This window comes from Lactuca sativa, chromosome 8 (assembly GCF_002870075.4).
Source record: "Lactuca sativa cultivar Salinas chromosome 8, Lsat_Salinas_v11, whole genome shotgun sequence".
In the NCBI taxonomy this organism is placed as follows: Eukaryota; Viridiplantae; Streptophyta; class Magnoliopsida; order Asterales; family Asteraceae; genus Lactuca; species Lactuca sativa.
Window position 1 is genome coordinate 54,573,446 of NC_056630.2, and position 23,479 is coordinate 54,596,924.

General features: G+C 35.1%; 1 protein-coding gene across 1 annotated transcript; it reads right to left on the minus strand.

Annotated features, from left to right (window-relative positions):
- Positions 1–17,542: 17,542 nt before the first annotated feature.
- On the minus strand, positions 17,543–21,553 carry LOC111899953 (serine/threonine-protein kinase STN7, chloroplastic). Its single transcript, XM_023895832.3, has 10 exons — positions 20,794–21,553; positions 20,586–20,672; positions 20,302–20,421; positions 20,116–20,214; positions 19,852–20,020; positions 19,680–19,773; positions 19,499–19,592; positions 19,332–19,388; positions 18,828–19,241; positions 17,543–17,842 (listed from the first exon to the last, which is right to left on the minus strand). Exons 1-10 carry the CDS (start codon positions 21,271–21,273, stop codon positions 17,681–17,683), a joined length of 1,776 nt encoding a protein of 591 aa, XP_023751600.1. The 5' UTR covers positions 21,274–21,553; the 3' UTR covers positions 17,543–17,680.
- Between the last annotated feature and the right edge of the window lie 1,926 nt (positions 21,554–23,479).

Here is a 23,479-nt window from a genome sequence, read left to right on the forward strand (position 1 = left end):
TAGGATGTAAACCCAACATGGGGGCTAGTTGGTTGCGTTGATTGGCGGCAGTAGGACAACGTGGGTAAGAAGGAGAATTGATGTGGTACGGATGCTTAGTGATGCGACCCAAGGTTTGTTTCCCTTGGATATAGGTAGGTCAGGTACCAAATTGACCGTCGGGATTACATACAAGGAATGTATGTCTTGGATAGTAAGTTGTTGTTTGCTTATGTATTTGCATGAAATCCTTAATGTTAAAGGTAATTATGATTGGAAAATTTATGAGGTCTTCATCTTAAATTCAGAATCTCTCAGGGTTTGCTTGGTACTTATTTGGAAGATCATCTTGTGTGTGTTATACATTCCAAGAGTCAGGGACGGTTTGTCCCTGGTCGATCCGATTTGAGACATGGTCGGTTTCAACACCAGTAGGTGGTGGTTTGAACCCTAAGTAGGGGAGAACCGGGTATTCTGCTTGGAGTATTATCGGTCTTTTTGAGTTCATGATGTTGGAAGAAAGGCTCATAGGGATATACGTTGCTGGTATGTGGAATTTCGGTTCGAGATTTGGTTAAGGCAGGGGTATGGAGTAAGTGGTGATAAGATGCATGTAATCAGGAGGTGCATTGGTTGTCTCTCAGCAGAAAGTTATTGTCCAAGAGCTCATTGTAGCTATTGGTTCCTTTTGGGGTGCCAATGAATAGATGAGGAGCTGCAAGGATCACTCAGGTTGAGTATCGATTTCGGAGGGAATTTGTTGTTTGGATTGTTATTTTTAGTTTAGAGTGCGTAGATTCCGATCGGTGTAAAATCGGGAGCATTCCAGACATGGGTTGAGGGTCGGGTACGGCATTCCAGACTCATGTTGTGGGCTCGAAGGCAATCCAGACCTATACTGAGGACCTTGTAGGGGTATTTCAGACATAGGTTGTGGTCCCAGTGATCATGATTGTTTATTTCTCCCTCTTGTGGTACTTTCGGTATTGGTGCATGGTTGGAAGTCGGGAGACTCACGAACCAACTGGTTAGGATAAAATAAGTAGTTAAGCATTATTCATCCATCAGAAAGTCTCTTGCGGAGTGTTTGCATTATAAATCTCATTTGTTCGCGTGCTGTTATTAGGGGTTTGGTTACCAAGGTTGGGTTTCGGTTATGAAGTCTCGAATCATAAAGTTCTTTGTGAATGACTCGAGTGATTTGCTAGATGGGGGTACACCTGATCTGTTAGAGGTTAGATGCAATTTGAAAATTCTTGGATTGATCATCTTTGCTCGTAGGAACAGTGGTTGGTAATGGCATGTCAGGGATTCAAGGGTTTATCTAACATTTTTGGTACATCTTATGGATTTGAAATTGGATGAAGTTTGCGATTGATATGTTTTGAGTATATTTTCTGCATGTTTTGGTGGTGTCCCTAGTCAGGGACTAAAGGTAGGTTCATGAATGGATGCTCATCAGTCTTAAGGTAAGGTTTCTGAGAATAAACTGATGGATTCCTGGTTTTGGGAAGTATCCTGACGTAGATGGTTTCCGATTGTAGTAACGAGAGATTCTGGTTTATGTGGCTCTATCTGGAAGTAGGGTCATACAGTTATGGACAAAAAGAAATTATTGTGCTTGAGCATTTTCAAGTTATTGAGTTGCTTGTTGGTAGTTTGGGATTTATGAGTGATCTCTCAAGTTTTATTTATAGGATGCCTTGATTTTTAAATGTTTAAAGGGATTTTATGGAAAATGTTGGTGTTGTTTCAGAAATCGTAACCGAGACGGATTTCGAGGACGAAATCTAATTCAAGCGGGGGAGAATTGTAACATCCTATTTTTTCCATTTATGGGTCGTGAAACGGAACTTTATTGTTTAAGGCTTTGGGCATTAAGGAGGAAAAGTTTAGTCCTTGTGGAAGGAGGTAAGGATGGTTAAGAAATTTAACCATTGAATTATGTTTTGGGTCAAAGGGTAGAAAGGGAAAAGTCATAGGTCGGGTTCTTGCATGAAATATGGATTTTTGTTCGAGAAGTTTCTAGTCCAAGGTAGCTAGATGATATTGTTGACCTCTTCAATACCTTTCCGTAGATATAAAGATCGCCGAAAACGGAGTTGAAACGAAGAAGTTATGACTGTTCGAAGTTGGTAAGGATTTGGGGGAAATATGAGCTCACGACGTGAGTAATTGGAGCCCACGACGTGACAAGCCATTCAACAGAAATGTTGATTTTCACTGTGCTCACGATGTGAGCATTAGGCATCACGACATAAGAACTGTACAGCCGAAGCCCACACAGTTTTAGGGTTTTCAACACATATAAGGGTTTGTTCCATGTTTTTAGGGCATTTTATGAGCCTCCATCAAGTCTAGATCATTTTGAGTGAAACCCTAGCCTCCCTTTCACCATTTTGAGCTTCCCCTCTCTTCTTCAATCTATTTATGAAGATTTTGGTTCATTTCTAGCTTCAAGAAGAAGAAAGAAGTACTTTAGTGGTGGAGTGGGCAAAGTATCATCATCATTACCATATTTTCCTGCTTTTCGACCCTTGTAAGTATCAAAGGCTCCAACTTTATTGCTTATCATGGATAGATTTTGAGTTTTGTCCATCTTATTGATGTTATTTCATGGTTGAGTGGAGAAAATCCATAAATTTGGCAACTTTATGGATTCTAAGAGTCCCTAGATCACAATATTGTTCAGATCTGAAAGTTGGTATGGATTTGAGGCATGTATGAAAGAATGAAGCTCATTTCTTCCCTTTTTGACCTAGAAAGTGGACGATCATGTTTGGTGCATGCATGGCCATAAAGGAAACATTTTTATGGACCTTAGGGGTCCCTTTATCTCCAGGATGAAATGGGTTCAAGGACTTAATGGATTAAGGATTTAAATGGTAACCTTTAGCCATAGATAGCGCTCAAGACGTGAGATGCAAGATCTCACGACGTGAGATTCGAGGAGCCCCCATTTTCTATTAAGATCATTGAAACTCACGACGTGAGGAGGAGCGCTCACGTCGTGATGACAGATCATGTGAATTCTTTAACTGAGTTGACTAGGTTGGACTGAGTAGAGTTGTAATTGGACCGAGAACGTTATCACGACGTGACCAAGGCCTGGTCACGATATGAGTATCAACTAATGGAAATGTTGACTGTTGACTTTGACCTTGACCAGGGTTGACCAAGTTTGACTTAAGGATATTCTGGGTATTTTGTATTGTGTTTAGAATTTGTTCATTTGGTCGGATAGGTGGCTGTTAGAGCTGAGATTCAGAGTTAGGACCTCATCACCTATCGTTCAGACTATAAGGTGAGTTTTCCTCACTGTACTTATGGGTCGAAGGCACTAAGACCGACCCATTGGATTGATATGTTGGTTTACCATATGCTGTTATGCTTTAGTGATCAGTTAAATATGTATCATGGTATATAGGATGTTGCTATGTTGTGGTGATCTGTTAGATCTGTATCCTAGTATATAGGATGTTGTTATACTATAGTGATCTGTTAGATCTGTATCATGGTATATAGGATGTTGTTATGTTGTAGTGATCTATTTGATCTGCTTGATGTCGGCTGACTGGTTATATGTTTATCTATTATGTATATGTCAACATGTTATGTGTGTTTGGATTGAGGCGGACCAGTGTAGACTGAAGGCCAAGAGACCTAGGGCGTCCAAGATAGACTGCAGGACTGAGAGGTGTATCAGTCAGGAAAAATGCCTAGAGAACGGTCCAGATAGGCTAAAGACCCGTTGAGACATTCCAGTCATGTTGAAGGTTCTGTGAGTGTTCCAGATAGTCTGTAGGTCGGTGCGGCGTTCCAAATAGGTTGAAGGCTTTGTATGCATGTTGTTTGTTATTTGTTATGTATATGTTGTGGTACTTTGGGGGAACTCGCTAAGCTTTGTGCTTACAGTTTCAGTTTATTGTTTCAGGTGCTTTAGATGATTGGGGCAAGGCGAAGTCGTGACCGTACACATCCTTGGTTTTACTGCTGATTGGATCTTGGGAGACTCTGATTTTAAATCACGTTTTGGGAAACAATGGTTTTGTAAACACTTTTATTAGTGAAGGGGTTGTTTTGAAAAGTTTAAAATTGTTATGATTTTTTGGTTGTTGCAAACTTTCTCTGCACTTACAATCTGGCAAATCCTTAAATTCTTCGTGACAGTGGAAGATTCAACGGACCCTTGATAAACACCATGAGAAAAGATCCTAACCACAAGTACTCTAATGGTCGCCCAACTTCGTCCCCTTATACAAAAATAACCCTACACCCAAACCTCACATACTTGAATCATAAGGTTCCCTCTTCCCACTACACTAAACCCACAAGAATTGAGCCAATCCATAACCTTCCAAGAAAGATACATAATTCTCCCCCACTTAGGGTTCGAATGACTATCAACTGATGTATGTAATCCCAAAGCCTTACATGAGCTTATCCATGTACACTCCAACATTGACTTACGTTATGCAAAATGGCATATGAAGATCCTTCGAATGATGACTAAACAAACATAAAGAAACCCTTAATCTTAAATGGAGGCCTCAAAAACTCTTCCCATCATCATTGCCTCAATTAATAGATTCGAAAAACTCAACATATAAAACAACTCTCCTTTCTGAATCAGGAACAACTCGAACCTCCTAGGATACACCCAGTCTTCTAAAAACTGTGTCACTTATCCGACTTGTGTCATGGCCTTCACCTAGGCTACCGGACCAAAAGAACAGTTGATTCTCAAATATTCCCTTTCTAAAAGATGGAAACGATTCACCATGAATTGAACAATACCCCCTTGCAGTAGAAAATGATGCGGAGAACACCCTCCTTTTCATATTTCTATCGACTGATACACATATGGTCCTTCCCCCCCCCCCCCTAAATGTGGGAGGTTGGAAGAACTTAACTCCTTCATAGAGAACGTCCCAATCCATCGGCCTACCGCCCATCCTCAGGCCGCAACCCTCGGGTCGATCATCACATTTGCATCCTACATGAGTTTTGCGACTTAAATTGGCACTACTTGAACAAGTTCTTCATCACCTTAGACCAACTAACTCATACAAATTAGCACCCTTCAGGTCCAAACTGCCAAGGCCTCTAAGGCCCGAATAAATACCAAGCTCATCTTCCTTCTGGAAACCCATAACCAAAAAGGCTGACGGATACGGAAACACTGCAACGAATCATGGTACCAAACCATACTATCCACCCTGACCAGCTCCTTAGAATCCCCATGATTTTCCTTTATTCGAGTATGGATCCTATGCTTCTAGTAGTACGGGCCTAATACTACCTTCTACACATATCCGTACTTTCCTAAAGAATCATCGTGGATCATCTAAGTCACTTCCCAATGACCATTATCTTAGATCCTCGTGCTAAAAAACATATTAAGGCACTTTCTAGGCTCTCTTAGGATTCCACATCCCATATAAGCATGCTCTAACACTATTCCAATTCCATCAGGAACCCTACCTCACATTGCTCTCAATCGTAGAGGAAACTTCTACAAGTGTCAATTAACCATCTTACGAATACAATTACATGCAATAAATATTAAACAGTCTTTCGATTGAAATATCCTTCCCTACAACGGTTGGACTCAAACAAGAGCTGCACAATAGAGCCGAATCAAGCAATCTAAAATTATATAATCTTTGTGGCATGCAACCTAACGGATCCACTTAATAGTTAATAAGCATCAATATAGGTCTCACATAACACAAAGCAAACAACATTCAAGCAGCGAAACCAACTTGCAATAAGATATCAAAAGATCAGGAAAATCCTAACACGCCATTCCTGAAGATCCTTAGCCTACTCATTATCAGGCATCTCTACCAGTTCACAAATTAGGCATAAAAGGCATCTCTCCTAAGCAGGCATTCTAGCATGCAACCCTAAGAAGATCCTTATTCTATCTTCTAGCATGCATTTCTAAAATATCACTAATACATATAAAACGAGTGTAGGTATCTTGGCGAATAGTTTTTCTTGAGCTCTGCCTGATTGTACACAATGCATTCTCTCCTTTTGTTATTTAAAAATTATTTATGAAAAACTTTGCAGATCCATAGTTTAAGTTTGCAATCACACAAGTGTTCATTCAATTCTCTCAAACCAGAGCTCTAATACCAACTTGTAACATCCCAAAAACCACGATAAAATTTTTCATTATCATAAAACACATAAATGATTAAATATTGTTTTCGAAACTAAACCATAGAAATCAGAGTATCAAAATTATCTCTCAAAACATAAATCAGCACGAGGATGTGTACGATCACGCCTTCGCCTTGCCCCGATCATCTAAAGTACCTGAAAACATTAAAATCCATAACTGTAAGTCAAAGCTTAGTGAGTTCCCCAAAATACCCCACACAATAATACATATACAATGCATGCACATCGCGTCCACAATATAAACTAGATTACCCCCGAACCCACAGTCATCAAACTAGATTGCCCTCGGGCACATAATCATTGGACTGGATTGCCCCTTCCATGCCCACAGCACACGGGTGGAATGCCCACGAGACCATAGCCACAAAGACTGTATTGCCCCTGGGCCCCTAGTCACAAAGACTGGATTACCCCTGAGCCCATAGTCATAAAGACTGGATTGCTCCCAAGTATGTTGGTCTATAGCACAAAGGAGTACTACATCAACCCAACCACACTACATACCAAACAATAATAAGCAAGCACAAGTAATCATAACAGATCTACCAGTCTAAAAGGACACTACAACACACCAACATCCTACACATGAGGATACATACTGAAGTACAAAGTATAGTGAGAAAACTCACCTCGTAGAATCAGAAAAGTACATCAGCACTCTAACTCCTTGCACTGATTAATCCCTCAAACCGGCTAACACCCAGAATAGATAAATCCTCAATTAACACCTAAATCCTCCAAGTTTAACCCAAAGTCAAATTGGTCAAAATTCAACAATCAACGATCAACTTAGTCAAAGTCAATGCCACGTCGTGGACCCTTCTTGGCCACATTGTGGGAAATACAAGTCAAACAGTCAACATGCAGGACATTACCACATCGCGGGACCTCCTTAGCCACATTGTGGCAATGTCAGGACAAAACAGTCGGGGTTCCAAACTTCACCACATCGTGGCTATCCATTGTCCATGTTGTGGTCATTAACAGAATGCCATTTCTTCTCATTAAGAACTTAATCCCTACAGATCAAGGTTCATACTCTGAAATATAATTCCCCTCATTGACTTAGTGGATAAAGTTTCCAACTTTATCCATTAAGACCATATCCCTAAGCAAGGTCTTAAACCCTAAGTCCAAAATATCATAAATCCTTCATAAAGTATGCATGGCTCCAAGGACAAGATCAAGCTTCAAACTTTCCATAATGAAAAGGTCCATAAGATAATCATTGGTGCTTAAAAGGGGTTGGATTCATCTCAACTCTAAGCACACCACCAAGAAGGGACCAAAAGCATAAAAATGGACCATAAGCTAGATTTAACAAACTAGAAGTAAAGGTTGAAGCTTTATACTCAAAATGATTCAGAAACATGAAGAAGATGATGGATCTAGGCTTGCTCTTTTGCTTCTTACACTAAGATGGACTTCCTTCCTTCCCTTACAAGCTCCACCAAATCAAGGGAACTACCTCAAGATCAAGCCATATGTGACATCCTCAATTTCACGGCCAGAAAAGACCGATTTGTTTATGCTTTGTTTTAAAATCAGAGTAATCTTTTAAAGAAAACAGTTGCGGAATTTGTTCCCAAACAATAAATGATAAAACTTTATCAAAATATTTCTCAAAGAGAATGTACTTTTCATTAAATAATAAAACCTTGGGATGTCATGTTCCGATATAGACCAAAAGCATAAACAGTATAAAATAGACCTTACAACAGTTATCTATAACTATTGATCTATGATCCAAAATCTCTCATCATATCAATCAACTTATGCTCTTGTGTCACTACCTGTGATACAAAGAAAACTGAGCGGGTCAGGCTTGCGAGCCTGGTGAGCATATAGGGTTTTCAACCCACAATAATATAATTTTTATATTTAATCATCAAACAATCAACCTAATTACCCATCCCCATTATCTTCTTTATTTTTTAAGTTTTTACCCTAAGAATCAACTATTCCCCATTCATTTATTCCTAAGGATTATCCTAAGGAATTGGCACGAAATCCATTGTTGCCAGAGTTTTCTCAACAGACACTATATTCGTAGCTACCAAGCTCTAACTCTATAGTCGTCGGGATTTATCTCGTTTATTGACAGTATTGGTTCTAAGACTCCTCTAGTAATACATATCAACGGGTTTTTAGAGTACACCGGTGAATATCAAGTCCACAACACCTATAAGTTGCGAGTCTACTAGTGTTCCACAAGACTGTCTAGAATAGTCTGTGGTTGTCATCCCTACTCTGCTGAATGATGGGGGCCATCGTTTGGGTAAAGGTTTCACTCATTTTTCACCTATCACCCTCATCTCATGATCTATATCATCTTTCGTCTCATCCTCAAACTAATCTTTCCTCACACACCAATTATTTCATCTACAAATGTTCTACCCAACATATTTGTAGATGTAACGCCCGGGTTTCAGGGCTAAGCATTTTTGTCAATGTAATAGTCTAGGTCAACTCTTGTAACTCTTTTTGAAGTAATAAAGATGAAATATTTGAGTATTATGTGAATTATGTGTGTTTATGTGTTTATTATTTAATTATAAGTGTATAATTAATAAATAATAAAAATAAGCGTTAAAATTAAAGTGTGAGATAAGCCCGATATCTCTACATAAAGTTGTAGACTATGTCTCAAGGTTTCCGTACATATAAAGAACGCCGAAATTCGAGTTATAACGAAGAAGTTATGGCCCGTCGAAGTTTTACGGCAAAACCGGCACGGCACCGGGAAGCGTAAATAGTGAATTTACGATAGAGTGAGATTTAGCCTTAGCAATCTAAACAAAAGTTGTAGAATATGTTGAACTAAGAACTTCGGTAAAAAGAACGCCCAAATCTGACTTCGTATGAAGAAGTTATGATTTTTCAAAGTTTCGGAATAGCAGTGTACAGCCCGAAATTCGAATATTAGATCGAGCAATTTTTAGCCGACGCAACCTAAACGAGAATCGAAGATCTCGTTGAGAGTAGCATAACGAGAAAAAGATGGGCGAAAACGGATGTCGGATGAAGAAGTTATGAGGATTTAACGGACCAATCATGTCCCGGCCCGTTAATAATATAAAATTTAAAATCGAGCCAAAATTAGCCGACGAAGTCTAAACGAAAGTTGTAGAGTACGTTCCCACCTTCGCGTGGATATAAAGAACGTCAAAAACGGAGTTCGTATGAGAAAGTTACGAATTTTTAAAGTTGGAAAGTAAACTTGCGAAACTGATGCATGAAAGGATGACGTGGCCGAACTTCCAACCGTCGGATGAAATCGCTTCGGATGGTGACACCTGGTGCGAGGGTTACGCCCAGCGTAGCGAGGATACGCCTAGCGTCCGAAGAACGCCCCGCGTCCGAGGCCAAGTACGCCCCGCGTACTTCGGTTCTTATCCGTCCGATGGAGTGCAAGACAGCTGGTCCGAGGCTGGCAATCTTATCCGAGGAGTATGCCCAGCGTACCCTCGGTATGCCCAGCGTAATGTCCGAAGCCAGACCCTATAAATTGAGGTGCGAGGCTGCCATTTCTCTTCACCCCAAAACCTCTTCTTTCTCTCACTAGTTTCTCTCTCTAGCTCATCTAAACCCTCCTAAGCCCTAGGTAAAACCCTTAGCACCCTAGGGAAGCCCCGAGGCTCCCGGAGTCCCGAGAAAAAGGAGTTTTTCGGTTTCGAAACGCTGCTCCAATCAAGTCCCGGTTCTCGATAAAATTCGCTGTAAGTGTGCTACGCTTACGCAATTTTTAATATAGCTTTCAAATAATTATAGGAATGTTATTAGGTCCTTAAAATAATTATTTGGGCTATTATTATGAGTTATATCAAGTATTATTAACACTTAATAATACTCGTACTAATTAATTTGTCGCGGTTATCGTTAAACTAAACCCTAGTGGTATCGATACTAGGTTTTATCGAAGGAATATCGTTTTGAGAGTATCGAAGCGCTGTCCGAGTGCTGAGTCATCACCTAACCAGGTGAGTGCATAGTTACTTTCAGCTTACACATAGATATGAAGTATTTTATATAAATTACGTGCTATGTGTGCATATTATCTGAATACTTGCTATCTATGCTGGATGAACATTGTTATACATGTTTTCAATGATTTAAACTGTATATGTATTTTATATCTACGAAAATGTTGGGGTAAAACATGGGTAGATATAATAGCTGATGTGTGATAAAATGATGAGAGGCCTCGATGTTGATGTTGTTGTTTCTGTCATCTAGCGGAGTATGGATGACGACCACGGACTCTTCTAGACAGTCCAGTGGAACACTAGCAGGCTCGCAACCTGTAGGTGTTTGTGAACGACGTGTTCACCGGTGTACTCCATCCCCCACATGGTTGCCTTTAGGACATTTATTGCTAAGGAATCCCCTTAGCAGTAGTGTCCGTCCCGATGATGATCCTTAGGCTAGGTCCCTTATGATAGGTGTTTAGGGACGTAAAGTGAGGATAACGGGAACGGGTAATTGGGTTATTGTTGATTGATGAAATTAATAAACTTATTTATTGTGGGTTGAAAACCCTATGTGCTCACCAGGCTCCCAAGCCTGACCCACTCAGTTTTATGTATTACAGGTAGTGGCGCATGAGCATAGGTGTGATGTTTTGGACGAGGGATTACGGATATAGGCATGTAGATATGAAATAATGTAGTAAGGCTTATATTGTACTGTTTATGCTTTTGATCTGTACGAACATGACATCCCAAGTCTTTTAATGAAATACATTTCTATGGAAATGCTTTTGATAAATCTTTATCATATCTTGTTTTGGGACGAATTCCGCAACACTTTCATTTAAAATGTAACTCTGATTTTTAAACAAAGCATAAACAAACCGGTCTTTTCTGGCCGTGATTTTGGGGATGTCACAGTAGATATAAATTACATATATAGTTTAAATCATTTAAAAACCTGTATAAAACATTCATTCAACATCAATATCAAGTAAACAAACAACGTATAAACATATAGCATGTATTTCATGGCAAATACTTCATATCTATGCGGTAGAAGAAAGTAACTACACACTCACTTGTTAAGATGATTGTCGGACAGCACTACGACTCTTCAAGTAGTATTCTTTGATGAAACCGAGATATCTTCACAAAAATCGGGCTTCTCGCAGGTAGAGTTTTTGCTCGACAACTCTATTTCTCGGGATCTTTGAGGCTTCGGGACTTGCTTCGGGTCTCGGGATGATATTGGGGCTTCAGCGGTATAACTTGCCAAGTAAAAGAAAGTTAAAGGGGGTGAAAGGAAAGAAATTAGCAAACAACTTCGGCTGGCCTCGCATTCTATTTATAGGGTAAGGCTGGCCTCCGAACACAGCGCATTCCTCGGACGAACGCAGTGTGTTCCGGTGCATCATTGCTTACCGAGATTCAGAAGTGATGGCTATGTGACTAGAGGGGAACGTGGCCAATCTGAGGCCTAGTAATGAACGTGGGGCGTTCCTCCTTTGGGATGCGTGCCTCGAACTTCATAAAATCATAACTCTCGCATACGATCTCCATTTTCAACGTTCTTTATATCCACACATAGGTGAGATTATGCTCTACAACTCTCGTTTAGACTCCGTCGGCTAATTTTGACTTTAAATTTTATTATATTATTTTTAGTAGGCCGGGACAGGAAAACTCTGTTAGGAATTCACAGCTCCTTCAGCTGACGTCCGTTTTCGTCTGTCTTTTTACCGTTGGACTACTATCGATGAGATCTTCAATTCTCGTTTAGATTGTTTCGGCTAGAAACCATTTGATCTCATATTCGAACCTTGGGCTGCATACCGCTAAGTCGAAACTTCGAAAAATCATAACTTCCTCATATGAAGTCAGATTTAGACGTTCTTTTTATGCACGCTCTCAGTTTAACGTATTCTACGACTTTCATTTAGATCACCAAGGCTAAATATCGCTCTATCGTAAATTATAATGGGGCTGAAGGTGAGTTGCACTTGATCCCACATAGGCTTGGAAGGAGAACGAAACATTTCCTTATAAGGGGTGTGGATACCTTCCTTGTCACAACGCGTTTTAAAGTCGTGAGGGCAGCAGATCTCATAAGAACTCTGCAGTTAAGCGTGCTCGGGCGGGAGTAGTACCAGGATGGGTGACCCCATGGGAAGTCCTCGGGCCGAGTGGCCCAAAGCGGACAATATTGTGATACGTTCCAGAGGGGGATGTTACACCATCAAGCTCAAACTCATGGAAAGGAGCCTAGGGTTTCGAGATGGGAGATGTAGGCTGAAGAATATGACTTAGAATGGGAGTTAAGGTGTTTATATATGATAGAAACCCTAAAAATCTCGGGTTTGGGATGAAGCGGTTACCATATCATGGCCATCCTCTTGCCATGTCATGCAGCCCACCAAATAAACGCGTTCCATATTAACCTTGTCATGTTGTGGGCATCACAGCATCTCGTCGTGGCCTAGGGTTTTCTCCAAAAACCTCATCTTTTTATTTTGTTAAGTCTTAGCTGATCTATTCAGGAAAAACAAGATGTTACACATAATGTTTCAACTCACCAAAATAGATGGTTAAATAATCGAGCTCATGAGTAGTGAACACTAGGTACAACCCTCAACTTTTGATCATTTTATAAACTAGGAACTAATGAACCATCACCTTAGGCCACACAAGAGGTAGTTAGTCATGCTTGTGCAACGTAACGGTTATCTATAAGTCTACTCATGCAAATCTATATCAACATTTAATTGTCAAAGCCCACATGGTTCAGTAGTAGATGGAAACTTGGAATCCTCAATCCTTGTGACAGTAGTAGACGGAGACTTGGAATCCTCAATCCTTCTTTTCTTCAGTTTTTTTTTGTTCACACTCATGTCGGGTGTTAGCTCTTAGTCATAATGTCAAAAAATAAAATAATAATATAAATTAATAAAATAAAATAAAAAATCAACTGGTATACTTTTCTCAGTGAACAACGGTTCAACTCATGAGCTCTTACCCTTAAATTTATATAAAACACACTAAATTTAGAATTATATATATATATATATATATATATATATATATATATATATATATATATATATATATAGGGGAGGGTTCAATTGAGAAAAAAAAAGGTTGAGAATGGGGGAATCATTCTCAGCCAATCATTTATTTTTGTCGCAAAAGCCTCCAACGTACCGGCAGAAATGGGAAACGAATGCACATGTGTTTTCCAACATAACATATTTCCTTAAACTATGCTAATCATTACCTTAATATATACAAAAACATAGTTTTTTTTTGTTTTTTTTCAAATTTTTATAATCTATTTTTATCAAAAAATGATTTTAAATAGACCAAAATTAATGATTTTTTATTCTCTACAAATATACATCCATATTGATATAGTTTTAAGATAAAATAAAAAATTTATTTTTTATATATTTTCAGCTATCGTTATTCATAAATGAATAACAATGCATCAGGTTTTATTACAGTACATTCGTTATTCACTTATGAATAAAAAGTATGATTTTTTTTTTACAATTTAAGTATCATTCATATATGAATATAGTATATAATAAACATAGTATATTCATATTTTAATATTGGACGATGAATTCACTTGTGAATATTAACATAGTATATTCACTTGTGAATATTAGATGGTATATTCGCTTATGAGTATTAAATAATATTTCATATGTGAATATTACATAGTATTACATGGTATATCACATGTGAATATTACAGAGTATATTCACTTGTGAATATTAGATGATATATTCACTTATGAATATTACACAGTATATTCACATATGAATATTACAAGATATATTCACTTATGAATATTGAAGGTATTTTGACAAATATATATAATTTTTATATGTTGTTCACATATGAATAACATACAGACTTGCATATTTGTTTTGTGTTTTTAATAATCATATACTGATTCAGGTGAGAAAACATATTCATATGTGAATATAACGTGCTAATTTAGTTTATGCATTTCATCAAACATTTGGAGTGCAAACAAATAAACTATTTTTAAAATGTTAAAAACATCAAGTTATCAATTCCAAATCATCATATACTTCCGATTTTGACTTCAGATGCGACATCCTATCTCTGATCGATTTCTCAATTTGATTTTGATTTCCGAAAATCCGATTGGGAACCTATGATTACCGATTCTAAGTCCCTCAATGTCGACTGTGACTGCGAGTCCAGAACTCCGATTCCAATTTCATGAACAGCGAAGAAATTCCGGTTTAGTTGAAGAAATCTGGATGATTATTGAAGGTTGGAGAAAAATTTTGATGATGAACGAACAGTTATCGAATTCTCTATAGTTACGTATTTGAGATTGAAGGTTATTACGATATTTACAAGTTTGCCACCGTGTCTTTTATGTTTAGATTAAATGAGTGGCTGAGAATGATTCCCCCATTCTCAACCTTTTTTATTTTCTCAATTGAACCCACCTCGATATATATATATATATAAAGGGTTAGGATTAAATATGAATCACAATTATTGTGTGAATGTGTGACAAAATTATAACCATTAGATTAAAAATAATGAAGAGATGTGATTGTAAGGAACATGGTATTAACATGGACTAACAACTATTATATAATTACCCTTAATTAATTGTAGAGAAAACTAAGATATTTTATTAAAAGAAATAAATGAAAATTACATACATTTTAGGCAACTAAGTCACATTAATTACTAAAAAACAAAATTTAAATAAATACAAATTAATATTTTTAAAATGCTTTGAAAATTCAGTTTCTATTCTTATAATTAGAAAAAATAAATTTTTATAAAAGATCGATTTGAAAGTCTCGTAGGATGTAATTCAACTTTATTCTTATCATTCTCATTTTCGAAGAATAAGTAGTAAATTATAAGTTCATATATCTTATTCTAAGAGTAATAGTTACATTCTTCAAAACAAAAAGAAAACAAAAACAAAAAAAAATAAAAATAAAAAAATAAAAATAAAAATTTCATGAAGACTAAAAAATTAAATAGAATTGGACAAATTCTTGAAGAATAATATAAGATTTTGAAAAATAATAGAATACATTCGTAAAGAAAAATACAATAAAGCAACCCTCTCAAAGTATTGTACGTGCATTCTTTAAGAATATGATATAATAAATTCTGTATATTGAAAATTCTATAAGAACGCTTTCATGTTTTTTGATTGATTTTGTATATTAAATGTGTGCTTCTTTAAGAATACAAAATTAATTGTTTTGAAATTTAACTTTTCAGGTCAGTTTCTTGGAGATTGATTTATCCGTTTTCCATGTGACAATTAAATTTTAATTCTTGAAGAATAATTGTTCTCACATAGTCTTTCTTTTTTGACCTGCAACTTTTGCTCAGGAAAATCTTGGTCTGTGTTGAACTTTTGGAATCAAAATCGTCAAATTCAAAAGCGAATAAAGATATGAAGTTTGTAACCGAAACCATTATTTAAGGAAATACACGACTTCATTTTTTGGTTAGTAAAATAATTATATGTAAACTTCCAAAATTAACTTTTATTTGTTTTATTAATCATTTATTATTTTTCTAAATTCTCATTGGTTCACACATTCACACAATAATTAAAGTTTATATATGAACCTAACTCTAAAATACTTATTGGTGTTTACTTAATTGATTCAATACTAGTTAATTGTTATTATTGATTCGTTCCTTGGTATGGAATTGATATTATAGTTGGCTTGATTTTTTAATGTAAGACATAATGATTTTTCAATTTCATCGTGTTTTGACTTTTGAATTTTTTAAATATATGTTTTAATATAAAAGTGAGATTCTTTAATTGGTTTGGATTTTTTTTTAATATATGTTCTTAATTTATAAGTGAATTTCTTCAATTGGTTTGCATTTGTGTTTATAATTGTTCTCCTTTAACTCATTGTTTTAATTTTTGAATATAAAAGTCAGTTTACTTTTGATATATATATATATATATATATATATATATATATATATATATATATATATATATATATATATATATATATATATATATATATATATATATATATATATATATATATATATATATATATATATATATATATATATCATTTTTTCATCAAGTACTGTTTTGTTAGATATATTTTCTTCAACGTTTCACTTTCTGCCCTCCCAACCCACGTCTTTCATAAATATATTCCTCTCAATCCATACTTTTTTGTACAGTTTAAGATATCGATAATACCTCTTCCATCCTGCTCTTCTTCCCTTCCTCTAAGTATCAAGCTCTAAGAAAATTTATTTAATAATCTATTCTTAAGGATAAAATTATATCTTTTTGTTTTTTTTTTGTTAGGTTGCTTAAAGTCATATAACCATTATTATAATGACTCTCTTGACTTGCAGGAAGTACCACACGAATGCTGCCTGCAAAATATAACTTAATTACAGGTATACAACTATTAATATAATGATTCACGTCTTAATTACTCACTCGGTTATGTTATTCCCAATATAAGTTTGTCAAGCATGTTATTACATCTAAATACACACTCAAGGCCAGCTAGTTATGCGGATGTTTGGGTATGTTATTTCTTAGTAATTATCATTCAAGAACTATAAAGAAAAAAAGGTCAAATTTTGTTAATCTTCTAAACTTTTTTAAAAAAATAACAAAATAGTAAAAAATAAAATAAAATAAAATAACCCATATAGCCATCAAAATTGTAGGTAGAGCTTCATGGTGTTCCATTTTGTCATTTTTGTTGTATTTTTTAGGTTACACATACGTTTTAATCAAAACTACTTTTTTTTTTTTTGAATTTTGCTATTTTCACATGAGAATCACATGAAATCTAGTCATATGTGATTTCCTCTGTCTGATCTGCGCTTTCCTCTCGTAGATCTTATCTCTGATTCCTCTGCATGATCTGCGCTTTCCTCTTGTAGATCGCTTTCCTCTCGTAGATCTTATCTCTGATTCCTCTGCATGATCTGCGTTTTCCTCTCGTAGATCTTACCTCTGATTTCTTATCTTCAATTAAAAATGTACAAATATCTAATGCATAAGGTCATGCATTAAACATTTTTACAATCTCACTTTTGTAAATATATGGATAATTTTTATAAACCTTAAATCGTATTGGCTCATACGAATTACGAAATCATGGTTTGTGAAGGAAATCACAGCCCATTATGGCAAACCGCGACCCATTAAGTGTCACCTATACAGTGGCTATTTATTTAATTTTTAAAATTTTCAACTATTTTTTGAAAAATAATTATACAATTATACTAAATTTGTGTTTTCCTCTAATTATAATGACAAAATCTCAATAACAAGTTCTACCATTCAATGTAATCAAAGATAAAACCTATTAATGCAACAAATATACTTTAACTCTTTTCACTTCTTAAAAGCAAATACGATGGCTACACAAATTTACAAATATCGTATGCATGTATGGGCGATGTATTTATTTTATTATTATTATTATTATGTATGTAAACATATATACATATGATCTCTTTCATTCCTCTCTTGGAATCCATCTACTCCACCACATGCTCTTCCTTCCTTGGTTAAATTCGTCCATGCTTTCATTCAATGTTTTCAAGACCTTCCTTTGAAACCGAAGGACGGATGCAAGAACATTTCTTTGTGCATTTGCCTTCTTCTTTGGCTTTATTTCCTACAATTTAAAAAAAAACACACAAAAATATGCAGTTATCACGGTCACAAACTAAAATAGCAGTCACAACCGTGATTTGGAATCGCGGTTTTTTCATATATTCGGTAGAAATTTTATATAATATAATTATAGAGAAAAATTAACGTATATAAAATGTGTAAAGAAGCTACAATTGAGTACTAACGAACGTATAATTAATATTTTTAACATGGTAATTGAGCAAATAAGCAAACCCAAAGCCTAAATTTTATTAAAACATTAGTAAAAATAGTGCAAAACTAAGGATGCGTAGTTGTAGAAAATTATTTTCATTTTTCAGAAAAATAGTTAGATTTTTCATTTTTAGTTTTCAATGAAAATTTTAAAAAACACGTTTGGTTAAAACCGTTGGAGAAAATTATTTTCATTTTTCAGAAAAATAGTTAGATTTTTCATTTTCTGTTTTAAATTGTAAAAACCACTTTTCTAATTTACATATAATTTGGAAAACAGAAAATTTACATTTTTTGAAAAAATTTTGAAAATTGAATCAACCAAAAAGAACATGTTTTCAAAATTTCCGTTTTCATTTGCAAATCTTCATGAAAAATTAGAAAATTTTCCAAAACCAAGTTTAAAATTTCATTAAAAAAAGTTATTTTTCCAATTCCAACAACCCTGAGCTGTTAACCCCGAAAAACATCACGTCGGATGTAATCAAGTACACAGTGTGGCCCGCCCGCTAAGCCCATGTAGCGGCTCGACATAAGTGGTCTGTGGGACCCACACCCACACGGCCACACTGTAGTTCCTGAGACTCACACCCTAATTGCTCAGACGGTCAGACCCACACCCACATGGCGGCTCGACATAAGTGTTCTCTGGGACCCACACCCACACAGTGTTCTCTGGGACCACACCCACACCCATACCCATACGGAGACTCAAACCCTAGAACCACGTATTAAATTGATACTACATACGATTAAATTGTTTGAAAACGTACTTTAAGTGCTTGAAGCTCAGCTTCAGTGAATCCACCATCTTTCTTTGTACCCGATCTAGCCATAAGCTCAACGATCCATTTCACAGCTTCACTATAATCCTGTTGTGTGGCTCTGAAAAACTGCAGTCTAAGATTCTGCATAATCGACAAAGCAAGAAGACCTTCTTTATCAAAATACGGATGTGCTAAAGCAGCTTTTGCACTAACTCTTTGTCGAGCTTTGTATCGAACCATACAAGTCAAAAGCTCCCATCCGATTCCACCATCTAAATCCAACAACTCGAATCCTCTTCTTAAATCCCCATTTGCACGTGGCTCTACGCTTTTCCTCCATGCAATTAGGTCATAATCGCATCTTTTTAATTGCCGATTGAATTGTATCAGACCACTGTCTGATCGGAATGAAGGAAATGCCTAAAGTATACAGACGCTGTAAATTTCGAAATCTTGTTCTTGATAATTGAAATTGATTATATCTAATTAATTATTGGTTGTGTTGCGTACCATTTGTAGTAAAATTAGACCAGTGCTGTAAATGTCGAATCGATCTGGGAGGTTTAACTGTTCATGGTTGAAATTTTGAAATTAATAACATCGAATTTGAAGAAGATATAGTATATAATTCCTTAGATAAGGAGATAAGATGACATCAATGGAGGCTTTTATTAAACCTGCCATAGAACGGGAGAAAGTGCGGCTGCAACCGGAGCTGATGGAGCAGATGGAGTTTGTGTGCTCATAATATATTGCTCAGGTGCTGCGTATCTGAAAATTTTGATCGATTTCTTCAATTGTGTAAAAATTTTAGGGTTTAATTAAATCTTGAAACAAATTTGATGTGATTTTTAATACCTTGGATCTAAAAGAAACTCTTTGGGGATATAATTGATGCCTACTCGCAAATCTGCTGCAGCTCCCAAATCGATAATCTTGAATGTTCGAGACCCTGATCGAGTAAAAAATTTTACTATTTGAAGTAGAAAATTAAGGAATTTGAATAATATGTTGTGTAATGTGTGTATACCTTCGGAAAAAATAACATTTTGAGGTTTGATATCTCTGTGAACAATTCCTGTTGAGTGAAGCCCATCTAATGCAAACAAGAGTTGTCTGAGAATTGTTTGAATGATTCGATTTTCTCTTTCTAATCCTTTTGGTAAGTCTTGCACTTCTCCAAGAATCATTGATTCAACCTGAAAATATTTTTAGAAAACAAGATGCGTTTTCAAAATGATGAATTAAGTACTTAATGAGTTAAGGGTATTAAGTCTTGAGATAAGTTACCAACATTATAGGGGAACTCTTTACTCTGAATCAAATCTGCAAGTGTGGATTCCCCTTCGAATCTCCATATGAGCCAATATTCGGCTTCTTTCTTTGAAGATTTCTAAGAAATATAGTCAAAAAAGTAATTGAATAAAGAAATGTGTAAAAAGTTGAAAACTTTTTGTGTTTAGAGTCTACTAGATTATACCTCAAGAAAGCCATAGAGGAAATCAGCACAACTGTTTGAACAAGCTCTCCTCACACGCTCATTCATCCATATCTCAACAGCACCATATTCTGTAGCTTTTTTAAGAACTAAATCGCCTTCCTTTTAGGAAATACAAGAAAAAAAAAATCATATGTTTTCAGATAATTGAAGGTATTTGAACTTGAGTATGGAAAAGAAACTGGTCATATGGTTTTTTTCAAGTTATTTTCTCTTTATCTAGAATGAAGTTCTCTGAGGCATTTCCACAAACATGTGGTGGGTACCTTGGAAGATGGTTTCTTCGCCCATGAAACTCTGTAAACGACACCAAAAGCTCCCTCACCCAACTTCTTTCCCAACACAAAATCATCCTGTAGTAATTATAACACAACACAAAACCCACAACACCATGTATTTCAAGATTAAAACATGTTCGAATCGCAAGAATTGAGTTCGAAAGTAAGAACGAGATTGTATCTATAAAACACTCACCTTTTTGTATGTAGGTCTGAATAATCTTTCAACAAAAGCAAGAACAAACATATCCCAAAACCCAGGGGCAACACCAGGGGTAGCCCAAAGGTAGGAAAGGGTACCCAAAGCCAAAACAGCACCAGGGATCGTGAGTGTTAACGCATTCGATCTTGGTAATGTGCTTCTGTAAATCATATCACCACACTCCATCACTGTACAAGGAAGACCAACTCCAACGCCCAAAAACACATCATGAACAAAATCAACCAACTGAACTCCAGCGACAACAGTCGAGTGTAAATTCGGCCTCAAGATTGTGACTTTTGATCCATGTGAAATGGGTTCTTGTAAAGGCTTGAGTTTTAACCTTTTGCCTAAAAATGGAGATGGTGGTAACGAATTGAGGGAGTTGAGCTTAACGGAACCACCTCCAAATCCTACTCCGACTCCTCCTGCTGATATAGTTGCCATGATATCAGTCGATGTATGTACGTACATATTTACATTTACATATACTGTTTTCTTTTCAGCTGGATCTTGCTTGAATTTGAACCAGTAACACCTCTGTTTGTTCTTGTTCTTGTTCTTGTGCAACACATATGATTTTGTGTGAGGGAGATAAACCAGACTGAAGGTTTAGGGGAGTAATTCAGGTATTATTCGTGGAGAGGAATTTGTTAGAGTGGATGGGATAATAACGACCACAAATGAATAATGATACGTGGAGTCACAATCACTTGCTGGGGGAAGCCTTGAAGGCAATCCTCGTTTGATCAAATTATCTTTGGGGAAATAGATTAGAAGTTAGAACTATTTCTTCCATTTTAATTGGTTCTCTCATTGATTTTTATTTATTTTATTCAAACATGACGAAATTTTACTTCTCAACTGTTGTAATATAAACTATAGAGGTTTTCAGGAAACCCGATTATTTGATTAGGCTCAGCCCAAGACTTGTAAGAGGCCCAATTGAATTGCGTTCCCGAATGTCCTACTTGACCCGGTTATGACCCGGTTATGAGGGATGGTTATGTAGTATGTATTATTTGGACTAAGTCTCTTGACCTGTTACTATAAGTCTATAAGTATTAATCGTCAAAAATAGAGGTGTTTGTTTGGATGGATCGGTTCGATCCGATCCAATTAAGTAAATCCAAATTAATTTCGGTTTTCAAAATATTGATCTAAATAATTCAAATTAAATTCAAATCCGATCCAATTACAATTCGGTTGGATCGATTTTTATAATTCGGTCTTCAAAAAGTAAAAAACATTTTAAAATGACATATAATTATAATATTATCCAATTTTTATAGAAGAAGCAAAAAACATATTTAATTGTGATTTAAAATTTATAAACTACTAAGAATGTATATTATAGTTTAATATTTAATAGATAAAAAACTTTTAGGAGAAAATACATATTAATGTTTTTTATTAGATGAAACTGTTTGAATTTATTTGAAAAAATAAATTATAAAATTAATAAATAGTTATAGTTATATTAAAAATAAATAAATAATAAATTGTTATTCGGTTTTTTTGGATTATTCGGTTCATATTTTATAAATCAAAACCAATCCAAAATAGTAATTCGGTTTTGTTAAAAACTAATCCAAAAATACGAATATCCGAACCAAATAGTCCAATCCAATTTGTCCAATTAGATAATTCGGTTTTATCCAAATAATTGACAATCCTAATCAAAAAATGTTTATTTGGGAGTTGGGATATTATATTAAAGAATCGGGTGTTAAAATAAATACGTTTGATGATAAGTTTAGATGAAAGTCGTTTAAGATGAAAGTTGATGTTACATGAAACTTTGAAGTATATTTAATGTCTTGAAATCCAGTTTTTTAGTTGATTCGGTGGGTCAACTCGGTTATGTTTTAATTATAAGTTTAGATGAAACCCGTTTAAAATAAAAGTTGAAGTTAAATGAAATTTTAAGTATATTTGATGTTTTAAAATACGGTTTTTTAGTTGATCCGATGCTACCAACATGTCATGGGTTAACTTGGTCTTCAAAATTTCTCATATATATATATATATATATATATATATATATATATATATATATATATATATATATATATATATATATATATATATATATATATAAAAGACATTTTTATTTGCACCACATGCATGTAAAACCTCCATTACTTTTCAATTTCTTTCAAATAATTATTATAAACTGCTTAATAATGTTAAATTAATGCAAAAACTAAATTCTAATCATAAATTGACTAAACTACAATATTAAAATATCATATTTTACTTCTATTTAGAAAACTATGACTTTAATTTTTTAACATATTATAGTTAACTTATTAGTTTAGATATGTTGTCGTACTTAAGCAATTGTCATTTTAAAGTCACAACTTTTTTATAATTTATGATTTTATGCAAAATAATTAAATTATTAATTTCAATATAATGTTACACGATGAACCTAAATCAAAATTCCAGTTAAACTTGAAAAAAAAATCGATAGACTACTTTATAAATAGTTAAAAATTATAAATTATAATGTTAATCGTAAATTGTAATCCTAAATTAACTAAAAATAAGCATGAAACTATTTCTTATAATCATTAAGAAAATTTCAAATAAGTAGTTTAAAAATAACTTACAATAAAAATAGTTAAAAGTAACATTATATAAAAAAATTATAATGTTATCTTTAAAAACAAAAACA